Source organism: Hemicordylus capensis, chromosome 3, assembly GCF_027244095.1.
Source record: "Hemicordylus capensis ecotype Gifberg chromosome 3, rHemCap1.1.pri, whole genome shotgun sequence".
In the NCBI taxonomy this organism is placed as follows: Eukaryota; Metazoa; Chordata; class Lepidosauria; order Squamata; family Cordylidae; genus Hemicordylus; species Hemicordylus capensis.
The window spans coordinates 100,321,482-100,345,483 of NC_069659.1; the positions used below are offsets into that span (position 1 = coordinate 100,321,482).

The 24,002-nt window shown below is 40.8% G+C and overlaps 1 protein-coding gene across 3 annotated transcripts in view; it reads right to left on the bottom strand.

Moving 5' to 3' along the window:
* The window catches only part of USP9X (ubiquitin specific peptidase 9 X-linked), a 192,346-nt gene that overhangs the window by 18,079 nt on the left and 150,265 nt on the right, over positions 1-24,002 (bottom strand). For all 3 annotated transcript variants that reach the window (XM_053310945.1, XM_053310946.1, XM_053310947.1), the window contains exons 28-39: positions 23,044-23,190; positions 22,583-22,729; positions 19,906-20,128; positions 13,282-13,502; positions 11,110-11,300; positions 10,256-10,429; positions 7,956-8,097; positions 6,899-7,649; positions 5,923-6,046; positions 4,986-5,211; positions 2,444-2,573; positions 1,062-1,247 (exon numbers count right to left, since the gene is read on the bottom strand). In XM_053310945.1, the coding sequence (XP_053166920.1) occupies positions 1,062-1,247; positions 2,444-2,573; positions 4,986-5,211; positions 5,923-6,046; positions 6,899-7,649; positions 7,956-8,097; positions 10,256-10,429; positions 11,110-11,300; positions 13,282-13,502; positions 19,906-20,128; positions 22,583-22,729; positions 23,044-23,190 (2,662 nt within the window). The remainder of the gene's footprint in view (positions 1-1,061; positions 1,248-2,443; positions 2,574-4,985; positions 5,212-5,922; positions 6,047-6,898; positions 7,650-7,955; positions 8,098-10,255; positions 10,430-11,109; positions 11,301-13,281; positions 13,503-19,905; positions 20,129-22,582; positions 22,730-23,043; positions 23,191-24,002) is intronic.

Consider the following 24,002-nt stretch of genomic DNA (forward strand, 5'->3'; position numbering starts at 1 on the left):
TTTTTGCAGGCTTTTTCTGGCAACGAACAGCCATTTCCACTGGGTGCTGGCCACGGTGATAAAGGCATACTCCTGAGAGAGGGCCTCTGTGGTTGGTCTGGCCTGAGGTCTGGGACTTCCCTTGGACAGGCTGTTGTGGTAGCCGTGGAGATGTTGCTGGAGGAGTCGGAGTCTGCTCAGCATGGCCATTTTGAAGGCTGCACGGTGGGCAGAGCAGGGCCCTGTACTCCAACCAGAGCACTAAGAGGCCGTACAGGAGGTGTGGAGAAGCCTGCTGAGCCTGGTTGAAGTCATGGAGTGGGTCATGGAGAGAGCGTGCCTGATGGGCCTTCCTGGGGATCTGGGCCACCCTCTCTCTATAAATGCATGTGCGAGGACCTTGTGGCCATCAAAGTGCTGGTGGTCATTGAGCAGGTGGTCACCACACTCTGGTGAGGTATCCTGAGGGAGGGAACGACAAGGTCCGCTTTCCCTTTGGAAGTAGTACATTTTGGATTCTCTTGGACAGCTGGGCCATAGGGGCTGAGGGACAGGAGGGAAAGGGGGGGGAGAAGTGTTTTTTTGGGGGGGGGGTCAAGGTGAACAGATATTGGAGAAAGTATAGAAAAATAAGAAAATATATACACACAAAGTTAAGAAAGAGAAAGCTTTGCTGGGTGGGGGCTATCACAGGACACAGGACTAAGAACTGAGTGAGGGTCTCCTACCCAGGCTATTAAAGCATCTGTTAATTTGCATAGTTCTGCCTCTTGGAGCACGTGGGAAGGATAACCTATGTGAGATGTCCTCATCTAGGAGAAGAAAAATCCCTGCCTATCGCTGCACAAGCTAGTCAATCTGCAAGCCTCTTCTTCCTGGATGATAATTCAGATGGACCTATCTCATTGCTATAAGGGAAAGTTATCTCAAGAGTCTGACATTTAGAATTTCCCTTATCACCAATGATATATGAAACAGCCAACTCTTGTAAACACAGATCAGTGCAATCAACAAATCAGTTGTATAAACAGTAGCAAACCTCAATACTCATTTTGTTACAAAGTCTTCTAAATTGACAGTACCATTTATAGAAGACTGCATACGTGAGGACACATTGCAACAGCGGATCAGCTGGGACACCACAGTATACAGCTTGCCCAGTTCAGCATACTGGTATTTGATTGGAGGACCTGGGCCTTCATCTAACGCCACAAGCATAAATGTTGCAGGTACGTTCAATTTTAAAAGCTGTGTTTTTTCTGCTACACCTAAAAGGAAAGATGGGGGGCGGGGGGGGGGAGAAGAGCAATTAGAATGTAATTAAGTTAGCTATGTTTTAGGCTATTAAACTGATTTATTTTTATATTCATTCTTGCATACCAATTATTGAAATGTTGAATTTTTAGCAGAAAAGAACATGTGATACACAGGACTGATTTAGTGTGAGCATCCCACCATTTATTTATTTATTTAACTAACCAAATTTGGTTAATTTCAGAAATTCATATTGCAAATGTGGTGTGAATGAAAGTATTTAGGAATGGGATCTTAAGAACTACAGGAAGATTCTACTCTCTGGAATATTCTACTCTCTAAAGTCAAGACCTTTAGGCATTATGCACTCTTCAATCACACTATGTACTACTAAACTTGACTTCTCTTGACTTTACACCTAATACACCAACTAAAATTAATGGACCTCACCACCGCTCACACAGGAATAGTGTGTGCTTTAAGTAATATTACACACACACACCCCTCTGCAGTTATGCACTGCAAATGAAGACTAGTAGTGGTGAGGGAGGTCTGCCTGCCATAACTAGTTTTTCCATTGAGGAAACTCAGGGTTCCTTGGAACATTGTTTGAAGACAATTGGTTTAAACAATGAGCAAATGTGTGAAGCATCATTAAACACAAAGCGAGCTGTAATTAAAATTTGGCATGAATGTATTTTTGAATGTATTTTTATCCTACTTTTCAAGCCAGTGCATTTAAAATAGCTTACAATATTAACACTCATACACACAGTGACAACAGTAGAAGAAAGTTTGTGCAAACCACTTTGGTACCACTGCAGCCATCTGAGCATGTTGAAGAAGTATTTCTGAGGACCAAAGGAGACTGCAGAGAGAGGGGAAAGCCTGGAAAACCCAGGAAGGGCTCTGCTAGCAGAATATATCTTCTTGCCTGGTTTTTGGCCGCTTCCCCTTCCCTCTGCAGCACATCCATGATGCATGTTGTTGCCAAGTGTCCCTTGGCAATGCCTTTTTGGCAGGCTCAGGGGCCTGCAGCAAAAGTATGTACGTCACTGTGTATGTGAGCAAGAAAAGTTAACATCACAGGCAAGCGCGCACACGCACACAAACCAGGTATGTAAAAAAGGGCAAGCAAAGTAAAAAGATTACAAATAAATGTGGTTCTTCAAACACATAGCTAACTAAGATGAAATATACAGTATATTACCTAAGTTGGCATACATCACAAACAGATTGAAGTATTGTTGCAAATGGCGGCCATGCTCAGACACTTCCCTTCTTAGGAGATTCAGGACTGCTCGCAACAAATGGTCACTCAAACTTAAGTTGTCATATGCCTAGAAAACAAGGGGCATGTTGAAAGCTTTACTTGTTATTTTAGTTTTTAAAATAAGTACACATACAATTAAAAAAATAGAAAATTTGAAGATAGAGAAAACAACTTTGTATAATACACACACATATATCACTTTTAGAACTGTATATAACAGTTTTGTTCATATAATTACACACACACACACACAATCTCTATGGGATACCCAAGTCAAAGGTTTGCAAGAAAAGGGGTACACTTGTTAAAAGAGGTTGGAAACCCCTCTTGGCAGAATACTCCAAAGCTCATTGACTCATACGCTAATATAAACATGAAATGCATGCAAAAGCAACACACAACATCCATTTAAGAAAATCAAGCTGTATTACTGCTTACATATTGAAAGTTACTCCCCCAAAGATTCATCTAAGGATCTTCAGCAATCAACAATTATATATGAGCATTTCACAAAATACGTATTGCTTTGCTTTACTCAGGTTGTATATATAATGACTTAGTGGAATCTATTTAAATAAATGATAACCACCTTTCCAAAGAGCAAACTCTGGATGTAAAATTCTCTTAATTTGTGAGGAGATCCTGTCCATCATTAGTATTTCCCATATCTTGTTAAACCATGCACGAATCAACCGTGTTCTAATCTGCTTCCAACTCCTCACTATTACAATTTGGCAGCACTACGTAACAGAGAAATTAACTATCTGCTTAAAGTTGGGAATAATTTTGTGTAAACTTCTAAGTTTAATTTCATTTGTTGTTCTGTTGACTACTAATATGTATACTGGAATGTATAGCATTGCTTCATATAAACCCTTTCAAGTAATATATGTCCTACCAGAAGATAAGACATCTTTAAGTCAAACAGTAATGACATCCAATGTCTGAGCTGTTTGGTACAGAACGCTGTTGCTAATTTTTTAATGGGACACAGTGTAGAGGAGAGTGATACAGCAAAGCATTATTTACCATCTCTGATCCGTACTCCACCCCGGCCGGCAAATCAGCTGCGTATGAGACCAATAGACTTAAATATTGAATATCATCAAAGACTCCTGAGAAGTCATGGGATAAGGGGACAAGTACATGTGTGGATTGCTAACTGGTTGAAGGACAGGAAACAGGACAGGTATAAAGGAGAGTTTTCACAATGGAGAGAAGTAAGAAGTGGGGTCCTCCAGGGATCTGTACTGGGACCAGTGCTTTTTAATTTATTCATACATGATCTAGAAGTAAGGAAAAGCAGCAAGGTGGCCAAATTTGCAGATGATACCAAACTCTTTCGGTAGTGAAATCCAAAACAGATTGTGAGTAGCTCAAAAAGGATCTCTCCAAACTGGGTGAGTGGGCAACAAAATGGCAAATGCAGTTCAATGTTGGCAAGTGATGCACATTGGGATAAAAAACCCAACTTCAAGTATATGCTGATGGGACCTGAGCTGTCGGTGACTGACCAGGAGAGGGATCTTGGGGTCGTGGTGGACAGATTGTTGAAAGTGTCAACTCAGTGTACAGCAGCTGTGAAAAAGGCCAATTCCGTGCTAGGGATCATTAGGAAGGAGATTGAAAATAAAACTGCTGGTATTATAATGCCCTTATACAAAACTATGGTGAGGCCACACCTGGAGTACTGTGTACAATGCTGGTCACCACATCTTAAAAAGGACTTTGTAGAACTGGAAAACGTGCAGAAAAGGGCAACCAAGATGATCAGGGGCCAAGAGCACCTTTCTTAGGAGGCAAGGCTACAACTCCTGGGGCTATTTAGTTTAGAAAAAAAGCGACTGTGGGGAGTCATGACAGAGAACTATAAAATCATGCATGGTGTGGAAAAAGTGGAGAGAAAGAAATTCTTTCACATAACACTAGAACCAGGGCTCATCCCATGAAATTGATTGCCAGGAAATTTAGGACCAACAAACAAAGGTATTTTTTCACACAACGTATAATCAACTTGTGGAATTCTCTGCCACAAGATGTGGTGACAGCCAACAACCTGTAAGTCTTTAAGAGGGGTTTGGATAACTTCATGGAGGAGAGGTCTATCAATGGCTACTAGTTGGAGGACTATAGGCCACCTCCAGCCTCAAAGGCAGGATGCCTCTGAGTACCAGTTGCAGGGGAGTAACAGCAGGAGAGAGGGCTTGCCCTCAACTCCTCCCTGTAGGCTTCCAGCGGCATCTGGTGGGCCACTGTGTGAAACAGGATGATGGGCCTTGGGCCTGATCCAGCAGGGCTGTTCTTATGTTCTTACTTCAGGCATGTAATCAAGGGCACAACACATACACTCTCCCTAAATTAACACATTAAGATCAAGATGTCCTTATAATATCAACATAGAATTACTGTTAGGCTAATGTACATTTATAATTTCTAACAGCAGTCTTATGCTGCATTCCGATTACAGAACTGAGAATACCTGACTAGAAGGTCCAGGTGAAGCAAAAGGTGAAGGACACGGTCCATCTTGTAATGAAAAATGTGCAATAAAAACTATAAGTTTTGCAAAAGCCCCTCTCACTTCAGCGCTAGGGCATTCCAAAAGGTATTCTGAGAAGCGATTTGAAACATTGAAAAGGACATTGTGTGCAAACCAAAAACGTACATTCTTGCTGTGACGAAGGAGAATGCAAAGAGCATCATACCTGAAAAAGAGTTATGAAATTAATGGCATCACCACCTTCTTTCCTAAAAACCGACCTATATATTAGGAGCACAGATCAGTTATAGCATTGTGTTAATAGACATCCAAATTGACTGTTCATACACACTGGGGAGTTAATATTGCAATCTAAAGCAGCATAAATTAAAATTAAAGCAAAGTTAAATTAAAATTAATTAAATTTTAGCAATTAAATTTAGCAATTGCTAAATGAGATTAAAAGATTGGAGGGGGCTGTGGGACTGCATGTTTCCTTCTCCCAAAGACCTTAGGTGCAGATATCAATTATAGTTTAAACTGGTCAGAATTCCTTCTCAAACTTTGTTTGCTGACCTGTCTCAAACACTAGATAGCATTAACTATGGTTAATGTTAACTGCTTAAAACTTTTCAAGAAAAAAATCATTCTGCAGAGAGGCATTGTTCAGATCCGCAGCCTGCTCTTGATTGCTTAATATTGGTTAAGGAATTAGCAGTGCTACAAATGCACAGTGCTAACATGTACATACCTATGAATAGGGTGAATTTTAGTCTATTTAACAAATTGAAAAGCAATTTAACAAACACAGCATTTTGTTTTCATGCTCAGTAATTGAACTGCACTGGTTTTTTTCAACTCCAAATTTAGAAAAATAAAGTTAAACCACATGTGAACAGACATTAAAACTTAAAACTATTCTTAAAGTCAAATATACCAATCACTAGCAGGACCACGGACTATTTTCTTTGTGTGAAACCCTGTGGTGAAGAGAAATCTAGCAGCAAGTTGGACACTAATCATGGTTATTTCTTCTGCTTCAGGCAACAGATGATCTTGTCCTAAAGAAAAATGGAACATAAAACACTGGCATTTATTTTGAACCAATACAACAAAGGCTTGTTTGGTAGCAATATATAATAGTAGCAGTAGTTTCAGAGATGAAACTTAATACTTTGTGAGAAATGTCAACCTGAAGTTTAAGTTCTTAAACTGAACTATTTGAGAGGATGCAATACTTTAAAATTTTAGCAGCAATATTGGCTGACAATGTTGGTGCAAGGTTCATTTGGATGTTGGCCAGTGTCTTGATCTTTTCTACCCATTTTATATAACGAGATATAAATTTAGTTAACATCTTAAAATTAACTTGGGGAAGGAATAGCCTTACAACAGGTAAACTTAAGATGTGAATGTGCCATGTACAGGAGGACCTCACTATTTGTGGGTACTCGCGGATTCACATATCCAAAGTTGGGTAATTAACACCTGACCTTGGTATATGCAGAAAAAAACAGTTGGTAAAGGGTTAAGCCCGTGTATCTGCACGTTGGAGGTGGCCGGGAGTTCAGAAATAATTTCTGGCTGCCATTTTGATTGCTGGAGCAATTGGGAGGCATTTTATGGCTGAAACCAGGGCAAAACCCACAATTTTCGTCCAGGTTTCAGTGCGGTAGGACACTTTACAAAATGGTAGGACACAGGGGCGGGGGTTTATCTGGAGGTGATTTGGGGCAAAACCTGCAATTTACAGCCGATTTTTTGCACCCGGGAGCCTAACCCCGATTCCCATTGCTCTAATGCCCCATTATTCACGGATTCAGTATCCGCGGCTCCCCCCCAATGGAACCCCCGTGAATAATGGGTTCCTCCTGTAATTCCACAGAATTCATTAGAAATATTCAAACACTAACCTGGAGGAGGATTTAGGTAGACACTGTTACAAGTCAGCAATTTCTTTATGAACTGGAAATACTCTAGGCTGTACTGCATACGATTATGCATGAACTGGACATTTTGCTTCCGTACACTTCGTTCAATAGCAGATGGCATTTTAATCTGATGGGGTTTAGTGGTCATAGTAAGTTCTGAAATATATTTTATTAGTTCATTGTCTTTGTCTACTGTGTCCATACGTTCATAAAAAAGAATGTAAGCATTCCACCACCTCTTCTGACGTCTGTAGGACATGCGCTTCATCATATGATCAAATACTTCTCCCATGTACTCTCCACCAAAACACTGATTTTTCATTTCTTCATCATCATCCATTTTGCATTCTGTTACGTCGCCGTCATCAAATTTATACCATCGGTTTTTTTCACCATCTCCACCATTTCTCTGAATAATGTAAGAGTAGTAGTGTCCACCACTGGCTTGACCACTGTGCACCAACACACCCACTAGTCTGTATTTAGTGCTCCCAGAATGCTCATTTTCAGATTGTTCATTCTGTATCAGCTGGTTTTCAGGATTTACATCATCCCCTTCTAGTTTAGCAACCCCTGCCACAGTATAAGGTTCCATGTCCAACTCTCGTGGAAATTCAAAATAATCATTGAACTTGATTGCACATTCCCTTTCCCAGTCATAGTCAAATCGTTTTAACTGAATAGCAAGAACTGGAGGCAGCTTCTTAATCAACAAGCGTTTCACTGTATCAACCTAAGAAACAAAGATGTGTACATTAATTCACAGCAATGGGCTTCTTACCAATACCAGCTACGAAGCTATGAAACTATGGGTCCACACTGTTAGTTATAACTAAGCAACATAAAATAAACACAACTATTTAGTCATGAGTAACTTAAATCCAATTAATTTCAATGCAACTTGGTTGTGAATTTATATTTTTGCCCAGATCCTGCCCACTAAATGAAAAAAATTAGAGAGAAATTCCTGAACTAAGCCAAGATTCATGTTAAGTCCTCAAAAAGATCTCAAAAAAAGCATGCTATATTTCCAAGTTACCTTTTTGTTGCATTTTTCACAATGATATGCATTTGCACCTTCCAGTAAGTCTCCTTTGACATATTGTTCCAAGGAATCAAGTAGGTTTTGGTGATTTCTTATATCTACATTCAGAGTTGTAAAAGACTCTTCACATTCGTACCTACAATTGACAGAGAATGGGATAAGTATTGCTGAACGAGAATTCTACACATGAAGCCATATTAGCAGTGCTGGACATACCACAAAGTGCACATGTACTTAGATCTCAGTTATGCTGTAGCTATCAATATAGAAATCACAGATTAAACAGTATAAAAATAACTTATTTCTATTTCATGCAGAAAATGTTAATGGTAATTGGAAAACAAAATCATTTGCTGAGATGTGAACCTGCTGTAAATAATTACCCCTGTAGAAGGGGGAACTGCTGAAAATCATGTCTCCCCCATGAAATGGCAAACCCTGGAGCACCACAGTGTTGATCTGGATGTCAGCCATTATTTATATTTTAAATCATAAATACAAGTTGGGGAAACAGAAATGTCAGAGCATAACATTTAGCAGTGTGCTTCTGGTAATGTTTGTCATCATGCTCTCACTATGTGACTATTCTAAGGTCTGGGAACAAGTCTGACATAGTACACAGTAATAAGCAGTAAGCATTTATCATTTGTATTGTATCATATGTGATGTGTGAGCAAGTTTTAGAAGAACATGAATTAGGACAGGATGGTTATTTAAATTGAATTTTAAACACGTTTGTAAATGTTTTGTACTGATTTTGTATTTTCTATTTTAATGTTTTGTGTGTGTGTTATGTGTTATAGTTGGATGTTTTTATTTTGGTATTGTGAGCTGTTCAAAGAACAATTTGTTATGGGGTGGCTAATAAAGTTTGTTTTTACTACTACTTCTTTAACAAAGTAAGCAAACTCCTGAAACTAGCCTAAATGTTGAATGGGTGAGTACAGCTTATCTGAAATATGTAAAGTAATCTGATGATTTGATTATTTTTGTTTTATCTTATGCTGGTCAAAGACTGAAATATTGATTATATTTACAGAATTGTATTTATGGCTTTTGACTATAAGGTAGGTCAGACCTGTTCAAGTTGTAGGTTTTGTACATCATGAACTTCTACAGTATGAAATAAGTAGCCCTCTGATTTCCTTTTAGTAGTTATAGCTTTATCTGTTTTATTTTGAGGATGTTTTTAATGAAATATTGTTTTTAATATATTCACCGTTCTGGGTCATAGGACAAAGAGCAGTATGGACATGTAAATTTGAATTATTTAGACTTGTTTGCCTCAGCTTTGGAGTTTATCTATTTATACACTATAAAATAAACCTCAAAATGTATTAAGCACCTCTTGTAATGTTCGCAGTGCCACAATGTTGAATTTGCTCAAACATGCAAGCAGCAGTAGCAGCAGCCCCAGATGCTGGTAGCAGTTTCACTAACCCACATACAGTCCCACTCACAATACACACCCACGCACCCCAATTTATTAACACATATACAGTATTTGCCTAGCAAAGTGTTATTGTGAGCTTTACACAGCTTTAGTGGACATATTTTTAACTGTTTTATAGTCTTATATTGTTTTAAATTATATTTAAAACATAAAAATATATTTAATTTAATGTAATTAAATTATATTGTCTTTTAAAACTATTTTAAAGAGCCAGCGTGGTGTAGTGGTTAGAGTGCTGGACTAGGACCGGGGAGACCCGAGTTCAAATCCCCATTCAGCCATGATACTAGCTGGGTGACTCTGGGCCAGTCACTTCTCTCTCAGCTTAACCTACTTCACAGGGTTGTTGTGAGGAGAAACTCAAGTATGTAGTATACCACTCTGGGCTCCTTGGAGGAAGAGCGGGATATAAATGTAAAAATAAAATTAAAATAAGGTAAATAAATATTTTGTGAACCGTCCTGAGATTATTTTAATGAAAGGCAGTATAAAAATTCAATAAATAACTATTTTGGCAGTTACAATTCCACTTTATACAGCCATCACTATAGAAATAACTGTGGCTGCGTCTATGCCTGGTTTATGCCAATATACCTCACACAGTTATGGGTACACACAGCTGTTGATGTGTTGAGGAAACTGCTGGTGTGACCCATCCCTTAATTATCTCTGTATGTTCCCATTTATTGTTACATATAACTCTTCAACAATAGTTCTCAAAGCAAATTACATAGAAAAATGTTCACATACAAAAAACATGTGTGGAAATAGCAACCTTTAAAAAAAAACCCACCTATATTTCCATTACATATGAACAGCAATTAGGTGATGTATCACTTACCTATGTGGGCAGCCTTGACAGATCTTCTGATCAGCAAAGGATCCTCCCAAGACTTTACTTAACATTGCTGGGTGACCCAAAGCTTTTAAAGCTTCATCTAGACTATCCACCAAGGAATTGAAGAATTCTAAAGCATCATGCTGTTCACGCAGATTTACAGGTTCACCCCATAGTCTAGAATAAAAATATCCTCTCATAATAAAGCCAAACACTAATGTCATAATGCAAGTGGGATGAAAAAAGTAGTTTATATCACCATAATATCTATTTCCTATAAGCATATCTGCATGTTACAATTGTTCAGTGATCCTCAATTACTGTAAAAGCTAATAACCTAAGGAACCTAAGATTCTGGTTCGCATATAATTGGTAGTCTGTATATGCAACAAGGTACAGAAGTAAGCCTCAGGCGTACCCTCTCCCATCATGAAAAGAACTTTCACTATGAATCTGGACCTCTAAGTGGGCTTGTGTCCCATGAGACTATCACTCTTTTTTTCACAGTAGGCTGATTGCATGTCTGGGATTTATGATTTTAAAAAAATTACACACAGAAGGTCCTATTCATTAGAGGATCTCCCCACTATGAGAGGATGCATGAACCTGAGGCTTTGTTTTTTACTCTAGCGTATGTACATCCTACACACTAGGGTCATGTCTGAACCAATTCAATATCTTCGTCTTAAAATACCATATGATGTTTTGTTCTTCTGGTTCTACTGTCTTGTTGTTCTTGTATTCTACTGTCACTTTATGAAAGTACATTAAATTCCTCTACATTGCATTCAATTTGCACACAGCCCCCCATGCTAAGAGTTCAACACAACCCAATGTAAATTAAAAGTCTCATTTACCGGAATTGCTTCCAAAACCCTCTTGGTACATAGTACTGTAACCTGGAAGCTGCTAAGTGACCAAAGATGACCTGGAGATGTCTTAATACGCCTATGTTATATTCTTTTCTATCTTCTGTTTTACTTAAAGTTGGTTTATCTTCATACTGATGTGGATAGCCAAATACATCATCCCGTGGATCAGCATTGCTCTTTAAAACAAAGCAACACTAATGTAAAGTATTAATTCAACAACAAAAAACACATAAATTTACAAGAGACCTTATGCTAGATGCACGGAACCCAGTAACCTCGTCCAAAAGAGTGAAACAAATAGTATTTTAGAAGAAATACAAGTACATGTATTTGATCCATGACAACTGTCAACCTAAACTCCAACATACATGTGCAAGCAAGTTTTTTTGTTTCCCCTTTCATTTTTGTTAATACAACAGTACAGTTTTATTTGAACTTGTTCAGTTAATTATGCTTGTTTGTCTTCTATTTGTTTTGTTACTTCCCATTTGTCTTTGTGCTTAAAAAAACCTATTTCTACCATATTGGAAGAATCTGACACATTGGGGTGAGTGCAGATTCCACCTAATTATGCACATTTTTTGCATACCCACAACATACCGCCAAGTTTTATTTTGGTCAATTTAGATTATATCAAAGGTTCAGATAAATTTAGGTTTTGCCTTTCCAAGATGAGTGAGAGAGAGTGGTCCTCAGAGTGGCCAGTTTATGTAGCATTTGGTTGCTATAATGTTGGTGGCAAACTATCGCCCTCATGCTGAGCAGGAGGTGAAAGGTATGAATGGCCTTAAAGACTGCTAGGAGTTCCAGGTGTTGATTACGGATTCTCAAGAAGACCAGGAGACACTGATCGAGTGTGGCTGCAATTTGTGCCACTATTTAGAGAGGGACTGCCACCAAAAGTAAAAAGCTAGGCAAAAAAGATCTGAACTACCATTGTAAGGACTGTATCCAGAGACATATAGTCATCGTTGTAGGGAAATATCATGACTGTGACAACAGAGATATGCAGCAACTATTAATCCACTTAGTAAAGACATGAGGTGCAATTGAAAAGCTCAAAGGCAGAACCCTGTATTGAAAAGCCTCAGATCCTTTTCTGAAACAGAAGTACTTTCAGTGCTGTGACTGGCTATGTGCAAACTGGCATTTGTAAGACACGAACCAGGCACTTGGGTAAAGCAGAGATGGAATCAAGATTGTCTGGAACCGGCAGAGGCAGATTAAGCATGTGATGTCTTTGAGGTTGAGGAAGGTTCAAAGATCTCCATCCCATTTTGGGACCATAATGTAACAGGAATAAAAACCTTGTTTGAGTTGAAATGGATGAACCAGTTCAACTGAACTGATTCCAGTGATGCTATGGGAATGGTTGCTAGCTTGTCTGAAGACAAGTAAATGGGCAGATGGTGATGAAACCTTTGAGAGAGGTCTGGTCTTAGCACTCAGAGGCCTGTACTGCTTTCTATCAAAGTATTTTGCTGAGTCTGGATTATCTATTTCACCACAGTTGTTTAGTGAACTTCTAGCAATAACTACAAGGGTCCATACGAAGTTGGTCTGCCAGACAGAGGAGACATCATGACTGTTCAAACTTGTGAGTTTACTCTTGAAATTTTGAACTTCTTAAAAGCAAGTTGTCCGAATCATAGGCCTGCAGCTGCAGCCACAAGTGATGGTGGAAAACAAAGCAGGGGGAAATAGATGGTAAAAATTAAGTCATAAGTATATGGGAGGAGCATTGAAGATAGGAAGAAAAGAAGGAATAAACAAGGAAAGTGAAATGACGACAGACCAAGGCCAAATTTGCTTGGTAGTAAGGACTACTGACCAAGGAGAAGGTTTATTTTATATTTTTTAATACTACTACTGCAGCAGTAAGAAAAACTGAGAAAGGAGATGTGGGTGAAACCTACTTAGACATGCATTATCTATGCATGGCGGCATGGCTCATGCCCAAATTCTTGCAGTGAAACTCTAGAAAGTTCTGAATAAGCCTCTATGCACACACAGATACTACTGATGTGAACATACAGAGACCATGAGGATGAATTTGGTTAGTTCATGTTTTTGAAAAACTTTAACTACATATTATTCAGGGATAAGTTATGCCATAGTACAAAACATTAAAATCTGACAAGCAAGATACACTGTTACCTCGTTGTCTTGCTTCTCATCTCCAGACATATCATCATCTACATCACTGCCTGTGCCCTCAATTGCAAGGATTCCATTTCTGATGGCAGGAATCATGTACAGTTGCTGAATGACTGAATTCATGTAACAAGTGGCACCAGCATTTTTTAGTCCTACAAATCCCTTTGGTGGTCGTGGTCCAACAGGTGGAAGGTATTCCCATTCTGTTAGTGCTTCACAAGCTAGAAGAAATCAAATGAATTGCAAAATAAACTTCCAAATACAAACTTCTGAATTCCAATTAGTCTAAACAAAGCTGTTTAGCACTCAGGTCCTGAATATGTTTATTTCAAAGTCAGTCCCAATGGTCAGTGGGACTTATTAGGAAGTAACTTACTAGCAAGTACATGTGCTAAGGATTGCAGCTTTAGTATAACATTTACAAAGAAATATTTCATTTAAGAAACAAGATACCATCAACTCAATAGCACATATTCACCCTTTAGAAATATAATGCTTATTTGAAGGTCTCCTTAATTCTTGTTTGCTAAATCAATTTAGTTAATTTATTTACATTTGGCTTAAAATACATGGGGTAGAATCCAAAGACTTGTGGGTGTAGTTTCCTCCTGCACACAAAAGCTTTAACTTCTTTTTCCTAGAGTTCCATGTTTCCCCAAATTGCCACTCTAGGCTGCTGAGACCTCTGAAGCAGCCTCAATAAAGAATGAGGAATTCCAAGAGGGCCTACAACCACACAGGAAAGGGGGTGTGTGTGTGCATGTGTGATGAAACTAATTAGAGATTATTCCTCATACTAGATAGAGTTAACGGACTGAGCAAGTTATCTTAAGGAAAACATACTGAGAAAAAACAGGTTGCTGATGATCTGGTAGTGATCTGTTGTATTTATAGTAGTGGGTTCTGTGCAATTCCATTATTTTTGGCAGTTAGGCATTTCTTCCCTCAGTTCCTTGAGGACTGCCATGAAGACATTTTTACATTGTGTGGTAAGAATGGTTTTTTGTTGGATTTCCCCCCCAGTACTGCAACAGGGCAGGCAGAGTGCGACTTATGAATACAACGGATCACTACCAGATAATCAGTTACAGGTAAGCAACCTGTTTACCTGGATCATGATCCGTTGCATTCATAATAGTGGGTGACTAACGAGCTGTCAGTCTGGAGGCGGGTGCAGTAAATCAAGGTAGGACATTTTTAGCATGCCTCTCCCAAACTTTGCCTGCGCCGCTGAGTGTAGATCCAAGGTGTAGTGCTTCACAAAAGGTGTGCTCTGATGACCAAGTAATTGCAATGCATATGTCTCTCAATTGTATACTTGCTAGATGTGATTCATAAATCGCTTTGTCTTTGGATGGGAGAATACTGTCTTTCCATCCCAGCCTGTGTGTTATGCTGAGTGCGCTGCCAAATCCACCTTGATGGAAATATTTGCCAGTCCCTTCGTCTTCAAGTCTGTCAAAATAGCAACACTTGCTTGATGGTTGCCTCACATGGGCAAATTCCACATGCACTTGCATACGTTGTAAACCGCTTCCGCTTGCAGTAATAGTTTCTCCTGTTGAAGCCTTTCTGTCATTTAGGAGCATTTTTTTCAGTAGCCTATGTCCATGCTGTTAAGACTCAAGAGTCTTCAGGTTCGGATGTAGTATCATTCCTCCTGCTTGAGTCAGGAGATCTGTGTGCTGCAGCAATCATCTGCAGTTGCCCTTGGATAGTTTGAGTGCCTGGGGAAGCCATGGTTGCCTTAGTCACCATGGAGCTATCGGAATGCACTTCACATTCTTGTAATAGTTTTGCCACAACTCTGCTCAGTAGTAGGTATGGAGGAAATAAGTACATAAATCCCCGACTACAATTGTATTGGAAGGCATCCCCCTCTGGAGTTGCGGCTGATGCCTGCTCTGGAGCAACAGTGCTTGCATTTTTTGTTCTGTGCAGTCGCAAACTGCTCATGTGTTTTCCACATCTTTTATGTGGATAGCCACCAATGACATGTTCTGTGCAATACTACAATTCCAGATCTGCTGGCTTAATTGGCATAGAGACTGGGATACTGACCCTCCCTGGCAGTTCAGATATGCAACTGCTGTGGTGTTGTCCAGTTGTATCTCGACAACTTATCCCCTTAGAGTTGGTTGCAATGATCGCAAGGTGTTGAATACTACCAGCAGTTCCAGGAAATTTATATGCAGCAGGTCGCTGCTGTGGTGACCACAGTCCCTGTGCTTGGAGCTCCCCACAGTGTGCTCCTCAACCCCTCAGAGAGACATCTGTTGTGACCCATGGCATTGGCTGGGGTGTTCAAAATTCCATCCCTGTCAGCATGTTGTCTGTTTTGATCCACCACTGGAGAGATTCCAGGGCTGAGCGCAGAAGTGTCAGAAGCATGTGGGAGCTGTCCGCATTTGGTCTGAATACAGTCAGAAACAAGAGTTGCAGTTTCCTGAGATGGAGCTTCGCATAATGCACCGTTGAGGTGCAAGAAGCCATGAGATCCAGAAGTCTCTGGGCTTCCTGTGTCTTCTGTACTGGTTTGTTCCAAAAGTTCGCAACCATCTTGCAGATATGCTGATAGCGTGCTCATAGAAGATATGCTTTTTGTGTTTGTGCATCGAACACAGACCTTATGTAACTTATCTGCTTTGCAGGCTCCAGATAGGACTTTTCCCAGTTGACATGGATGCCCAAGTCCCTAGGAGATCCAGGACTATCGCGATCTGTGAAGCTAACTCGCTTCTGTCCTTTGCAGCCAGTTGCCAGTCATCCAGAGACAGGAATATTACTATCCGCTGGGACCACAGATAAACCACTATCACAGCCATACATTTGGTAAATGTGTCTGGTGTCTATCTTATGTTTCTTTTTAGATTGTGAGCCCTTTGGGGACAGGGATCCATCTTATTTATGTATTATATCTCTGTGTAAACCGCCCTGAGCCATTTTTGGAAGGGCGGTACAGAAATTGAATTAATAGTAATAATAAATAATAAACAGGCAAGGTGCTTTTGCTAACCCAAATGTTTTACTGGTACACTTTGCTTCCTACTGTGAATCTCAGGTATTTTCTGGTAGGGCTTGAATCCCTACATGAAAATAGACGTCTTCCAAATCCAACGTCGCAAGCCATCCCTCCCCATGCAGGAGAGGAAGGATGCCTTGCAACATTATTATACAAAATTTCCGCACATCAATGTGCAGGTTCAATGAACGTACGTCCATGATGGGCCTTATGCCCCCATCCAGCTTGATGATCTGAAAGTAGGAGTAGAACCCACTGTATTGATCCATCGATTGCATCAGCAATATCATCTCCTTGTTCAAAAGAGTCTCAACCTTTTCCATCAACATTGGAGTTGCTGGAGTGCATTTTATCCCATTGAATTGTGGCAGAACCTTGAACTCTATCGTGTATCCCATTTGCATTATACACAGAACCCATCAGTCTGATGTTATGTTGTGCCATGTGAAGGCATGACTTGCCAGCTTGATAGTCGTAGTGGCTAGATTTGTTTGTATCTGAGGTTGGTTGGTGTGTCTTACAGGAACAAGGATTGTTGGTGAATGGACCTGGCAATGAAAGATGCTGTGTTTGCCTCCAAGTTCTCAGTGTTGGCCTTATCCCAGTTTTGGTTTCTGATTGAATGGCCATCTTTGGAAGTGCTGATATTGCTTCCTGTAGTCCTTGTGATCCATCTGTTTGTAGTTATTCTGGCGCCTGTTATATGGGCAGTATCTGGAGAAAGTGTAGGGTTGTGCCACTACAGTGAATGTCTTTGCTGTGTATTTGGACTCCTTCATAGACTCCATTGCCAAGTCAGTGTTTTCACAGAATAGTCCTTTCCATCATATGGTCTTTTCGATCATTTCTTTCATGTCCTGCTGTAATGTCACAGAACACAGCCATGCATGCCTGTGCAACACAACAGCAGTCACAAGTACGCGTGAATCGGTTTCTACCAGGTGCTTCGCATTTGCCAATTGTCTCATCAGTAAAGTCACTTTAGAGAGTATGTCATTGAAGCATTCTAGGAACTCCTCTGGAGAAAGAGCAGCCTGTTCACGGAAAAGGAAATCACAAAGGGAGTGTGTGTTCTTTGCAAAGCATGCTGTGTAGTTTGTGTTCTTTAAAAATAGGCATGCATTAGAATAAAGTTTGTGGTCAAAAACATCCAACTTGTGTATCTCTTTTTCCCCTGGGGTAGTGCGGCATCTTCCCGTTTTTAAGGAAGATGTGAAATTGATTATTAAGGAGTTCAGTGATGGATGCTTTACTAGGTAGTTGTTGTCCTCCTGTATAAGTTCTACAAATGTTATGAAGTCAGAGTGGAGGTCTGAAGAACATTCCATGCCAATTTTGCAGCTTTAGATATGACCAGCAGCATAGGTGGGAACCCTGGTTGAGTTGTAGATGCGGAATTTAAGAAACTGTATACCAGGTTGTCTTCGTCTAGATCCCGAGTTTGTTTCTTGGGCTCCAAACCTAGAGCCTTAGCCATCTCCAATATCTGATGGTGGTAAAAGCACATCTCCTCATTTGGTGATATATATTTGTCCCAGGTACAATCTTCACTGGTGGATCATCAGGGTGTTCTGATGATGTAGAACTCACTGTTGTCGCTGTTGAGGTATCCAATTCATAATCATCTGTTTGGCCTGTAATTTCCTCAAGTGTTTGTGGTAATTTTTGGATTGTGTGAGGATTGAGCCTGAGTTGTTACAGAGGTTGTTGACTGCACCACTGTTTGAGTTGGTTGTGTCCTTACTATAGTGGATTATGAGGCTTATCAACTTTCTGTGTAGCCATAAAAGCGCACTGCCTAGGGAGTGCTGACATCGCCTAAGATTGTATTGTGGCTCATCTCTAGGTGGAGTGACCTGTGCCACCACTGGCTGTTTGTCAATGGGCCTTCCAGAGTTTGTGGGATTGAGGAATCATCCAGTTCCCCATCATCATCATCATCATCATCATCATCAACATCATCATCATCATCTAAGAGATATGTAATTAAACCTCAAAATGTAGAAGCAGATGGTGTGCTTTTGTTGGAATCTAGGAAATGCATTAGCCTTCGAGCATCTCCAGGCCCCAAAGCCTCTTCCATGTCATTGGAAGTCATTGATAGAGGGTTACCGGCAAGTGTGCAGCAGAAGCTCCATCCCACTCCATCAGTGCAGAAGGAGATGGGGATTGGCTGGTGCCGAAGACAAAGACTTTTCTTGATGCTCAGGCGTCAACATCGTAGATGTTCCCCAGTGTCATACTTAAGTATGTAGTACACCGCTCTGGGCTCCTTGGAGGAAGAGCGGGATATAAAATGTAATAAATGAATGAATGAATGAGGTTAATGCCATCCCTAGTGCCAGGTCCATTTTGGGGTCAGTAGGCGAGCAGGAGATGTTACATCCTCTTGATCCCAAGGCGAAATTCCCAATGCCATTTGCAATCCCAAAGGGGATGGAGTTGTCTCCGATGCTGAAGTGGGCTTCAAGCCCTTGTCACAACGCTTCTTAAGACGTGGTTCATCATCGACATCGTGTCCCTCGTGCTTCGATTTGTGCTTCCTTTCATATGCAGTCTCAGACAGGGGCTGTTTGAAATGTGCATCTGATGCCCACATCGATGCTCCCAGTGTTGAGGATTTAGGACTACCCCTTCGACACAGAGGGCAACAGTACAGGTGTTTCCACTGGAGACCGCAGCATTCGAGTTCCCCATCTCATTACATCTTCATATATCAAAGCCCTCAAATGGAGCACACAGTTCTTTCTTGTTTGGTGCGAACATGTTATACCAATTTTACAAGTAGAAGTGTTATGGCCTTTGCCAAACACAGCAAGCACAAATCATGATCATCCGCTGAATGGAGTTTCCCCTTACTGAGTTGACACTTTACTTATTCGTTAGCCAAAAGAAGCATCAGTGGTCTGTGTCAAGCCATTTTTTCCATCTGATCTGTCGTCTTTAATTTAACCCATATAGAAATATCACTGTCTAGTGTAACCGCAGTCAAGAGGAGTAAATGACACTAAATATTTTGTCCTTTTTTCTAGATAATGTTCGATTCCAAGGAGCCACGTAGCCGAGGTACCGAAGCAAAGGCAGTCAGAAAGGAACTGGGGGCGGGGCGGGGAGAAGTGGCTAACCGCCAAAAATAAAGCAACTGCACCACATGCAGGGGATGGGGCTAAGTACCACGAGGAGCTAACCAATTCTGTCCAAATGGTCCTGCGCAGTTGCAGAACCCACTATTATAAATGCAATGGATCACGATCCAGATCAGCGATTGCCAGGATTCTCTGCTGCATGAGAACATACACAATTTGCTATTATTCTTTCATCCTTCTGTAGCTGCCTATGCTCCCCAAAAATATGTTCCTGAGGGTTCCCCAACCCTCAAGGACATAGTTTTGGGAGGAATTGAGAACTGCAGAGGAAAGAGGAGACAGCTGAAAATCATACTCTCACCTTCATGATACATAAATCCTTGGTGCATAGACATAGTATTAGTCTAGATATGGATCAGTATTTTTAGAAAACAAAGAACAAGCAATATAACAATGTAACAAATTATCTGTACAATTGATATTACACATAATATAAAATTATGCAATAGTACATACTCGTTATTGCGGTGCCTATATAATACATTTCAGTCAGAGTATCTACTATTTGCTTGAGATTTCGGACACAGCCCACTGCTAGTGCAACTAGCAACTCAAATCCTGCATTAATGGTAGCTGGGGAACTACAGACTGGTATGGCCTGCTCAGCGGGCAATTCTCCATTCCTCATGTATTGTAAATAAACATTAGAGGCTGGAAAGATGAAATCATCTATTAGTTCCTGAAAAACAAAGAGGAAAAATCCAGTTACTGATTTAGTTTTTGTGCGGATCAGAAACACTGCCTAACACAACATTTCTTGTATTTTTAGAATGGAGAAGGGCATGGTTACCTGGAGGAATAAATTGAGCACTATCCTTATCACCCCAGACGCTGTTGCATACATTGGCAGTTCAAAGCATGTACCAGGGTAGAGGTGCAATGTACAGAAAAAGGACTTGATGTAGCAGCTGACTGGATAATAGTAAAGCACTGCAATTCTCCTACTCTTTTCACTATTCCTCAAACTTGGCTATCATTTGTTTGATAGTATCTTACTGTGAAAATATTTCTCTGTCATTATGCAGTCATCTTTCACTTTCTCTTCTCTGAAGGGAGGAAGATTTATAACATCACCATGTCTGCTTGTGTCAGGGCTTGCCTAGACATCTACATGGAAAAGAACCCTGGGCCCAGTTGCCACCCCCAGATCCTCCAGGGCTCGAGAAGCCAGAACGAGTTTGTCCCCTCACAAGAGCCCTGGAGCAGTGTAGATCTTTTGTCCTCCAATGGGGCTCCTCCCCTACCTTAGAGCCCCCTCAATTGTCCAGGGCAAAGCTCCAGCTCTGAAGGTGGAGTGCTCACCTGGCTGCTTGGAGCCTCCCTCCCAGTGGGCCTACGAGTGTCCCTGGGAATAGAGACCCCTTCTCCTACACCAAATGCATATTTCACACCCCACACATCTACCTAGCAGCTCAGTAGCTGCTTCTGGGCATTAAGATCTGCCTGGCATTCCTAGAAAATAGAATGGCCTAAAACTGAAAGAAAAAGCAGCAGCGGTGACAGTTCCAGGCCACTCCCTCCCCAGTCCTATTCTCCACTCTCTTCCATGACTGGCTTTTAAAATGGTGATGGAGGTGAGGGGGAATTCCTGCCTAGATCCTAAGGCCCCAGGGAAATGAAGGATGCTGTAGCCAGCAGCAAACCATGTGCATGCTCAGGGGTAAAACAAATGTTCAGTTCACAAGCCAGACAAAAGTTTTATACTTGTCAGATGATTTCTTTAACTGTGTTGATACATTACTTATCAGGACATTTTTCACTCATCAAGCATCTTATTTTCCTTGTCACAGATTAGTACAGTAGATTTCCTGAGCCCTGTTATGCTGCTGCACAATCAGCTATTGTTTTCTGCAACAGTAAACGGAAGGTGAGCAAATTGACACCTATCCTTTCTGTTGAGCAAAGGACCAAAAAATTCTCTTCCCATAGGTTTTTGCAGGAGGCAGCAGTGAGGCAGGGATGACACATTTCACAAAGCCACATTGTTCCTCAACAGAGAAAGACGGGAGAAGTAGCTTCTTCTCCCATGTGCAGGGGGGAGAGTGAGACAAACTAAACAGGTGGAGGAAGAGCAGTCCAAGCCACCAGTGAGTAAGAAGAGGGTGGGATGGGGATAGGGATGGGGGAAAACTGGTTTATGGTGGGAGTGCAAAGATTGCATATGGTGGGGAAAAATGATCTGCCATTGCACCTGAGGCCTGACTCATTTCATAGTTAAGAGAACGTCCTCTTCGCTATGAGTTACACCGCTCATTGAGATCATTAGAAGAAATGTGTATGCAGTTGCCACTGGCTGATCTGGTGGCTACTCGGGGACAGTCCTTCATTGCTGCCCCAAAGCTTTGGAACACGCTCCCTGCTGAAAAAAGAGCCTCCCCATCTCTTACAACTTTTTAAGAGGCAGTCAAGACATATTTGTTCACTCAGCCTTTTAATTATATACTGTTTTAATAGTTTGATGGTTTTTAATAGTTTTAACTTTCTTTTAAATTTTAAATTGCTGTAATGTTTTATCCTTTTTACTTGTTTTATTGGTTTTTTTGTAAACCGCCCAGAGATTTGTGTTTTAGACGGAATAACAAATATGTAAAATAAATAAAACTAGCTGGGCCAGGCGCAGAGCATCTGCGTCTCTGGCTAGCCTACCCACCTGACGCTGCCTTTTTCTCCTGCCCCCGCACCTGAAGCTTTCTTGCTGGCCAGCTTCTTCTCTTCCCCGTTTCTCCCCACCCCCGCCGCTTTCTGGCTAACGTGCCAATCGGCCCGCTTCTATTCTCACCACCACCACCCCGGTCGACCACCCCCATCCCCTGCTTCTCAACCCCCACCCCCCACTTTCTGGCTGCTTCTTCTCCTCACCGGCTGACCAGGCTTTCTGCTTCTCGGCCGGCTGCCCCCCCTCCAGCTGCTTGCCCACCAGCACCCTAGTTGTTTTTCTGGCCAGCCGCCGCCGTTAACTCCTGGGCCCGCCAGCTGGCTGCCACCATTTTCTTGACCCCGCCTGTCCCCGTCGCTATCCAGCAGCTCTCCGAACTCTCGCAAGAGCTGCCATGCATGGGATTAGCAATGGGTATGTTTAAGAAAATTAAATATATAGATAGTAACTCAACAATTCTGTATACTAATGACTTACTTTAATAAGGTTAGCACCTCCCTTTTCACAACCAATATGGTATTTTTTTTCAGGAGTTTGGAATGCCAGTAATTCTTTTGTTACTCCAAGGTGACCTTCTAAGATGGTCTCTTCTACACCTGTTTCTCCTGTTCTTTTCACTTCATCCTAACAAATTGAAAATGAACAAATGTAAGCCACATGAATTCTGGAAACTAATTTTCAGATTAAAATAGCTACTTTGATAATTAATCTAGTTGTTACATGTTGCTGTAACTTATTCAAACATTTTTATTCAGATTTTTTGCCCCTCACATTGGGATCCCCAAGTCATCTATAATGGCAAGTTAAAAAAAAAAAGATTTTATATACCGCTTTTAAACAAAAGGTTCTCAAAATGGTTTAGTAAAAAGGAATGAGAGAGAAAAAAACTGTTATCAGCAAAATTAAATTCCATAAATAAATATTCTTTCCCAACTTACCCTAATCCTCTTAAGCCAGTCAATCTCATTATTAAGCAGAACTTCAGCATTGGGCACATTAATATTACTATTGTATGCATAATTAAGCAGATGTCTTAAAAGAGTAAAGTAGTCCCCTGAATGCTTAGCACGCTCTCTTGCAGTACTCTATAAGAAAAAGATTATGAACATTTTTGAAAAGGTATTTACTTTAATAGTCAGAAGACAGAATATTTCTTAGTGTCCAGAAAGCTTTTACATAAAGTAAAGAGAAATTAATAGTTTTGTACAGATTCACACTTTTTGAAGAGTCCCATGTGCACACCAAACATCTGCCCTGATTTCAATGCTGGAAACAGCTCCATATCACCATGAAATTAACTCTGACATCCAGACTAACACTGCAGAACACACTGAGAAACGTTTCACGTATGCAGAGGAGCTATTTTAATCAACCTCCACGTTCTCTCTGCAGCCTCCTGAAAATATGTCTCCTTCAGGGACGTATTTTCAGGAAGCACACAGACCTGCAGAAGGAAGGGGGAGATTGTTTAAAATTGCCCCTCCCCCACTACATACACAAAATATGTTTTGGTACACACTTTGGTCTAGATTTCAGTCTCTGACATCAGATGGGTCTATCAGATGAGTTCTGGGGTAGTCTCTATCATCTCAGATTCTTTTGTATTCCTCAGAGTTTCCCCCCATGATGGTTCTTTGGCTTTATATAGAGCTACTTGGGCTTCACTCACTCACTGACATGCAGCTCCCAAACCAAGCCACGAAAGATATAAACATGTTGGATAACATAAACATATGTTAACATATAAACATATGGAGAGAAGAGCTGGTCTTGTGGTAGCAAGCATGACTTGTCCCCTTAGCTAAGCAGGGTCTGCCCTGGTTGCATATGAATGGGAGACTTGATGTGTGAGCACTGCAAGATATTCCCCTCTGGGAAGAGCAGAAGGTTTCAAGTT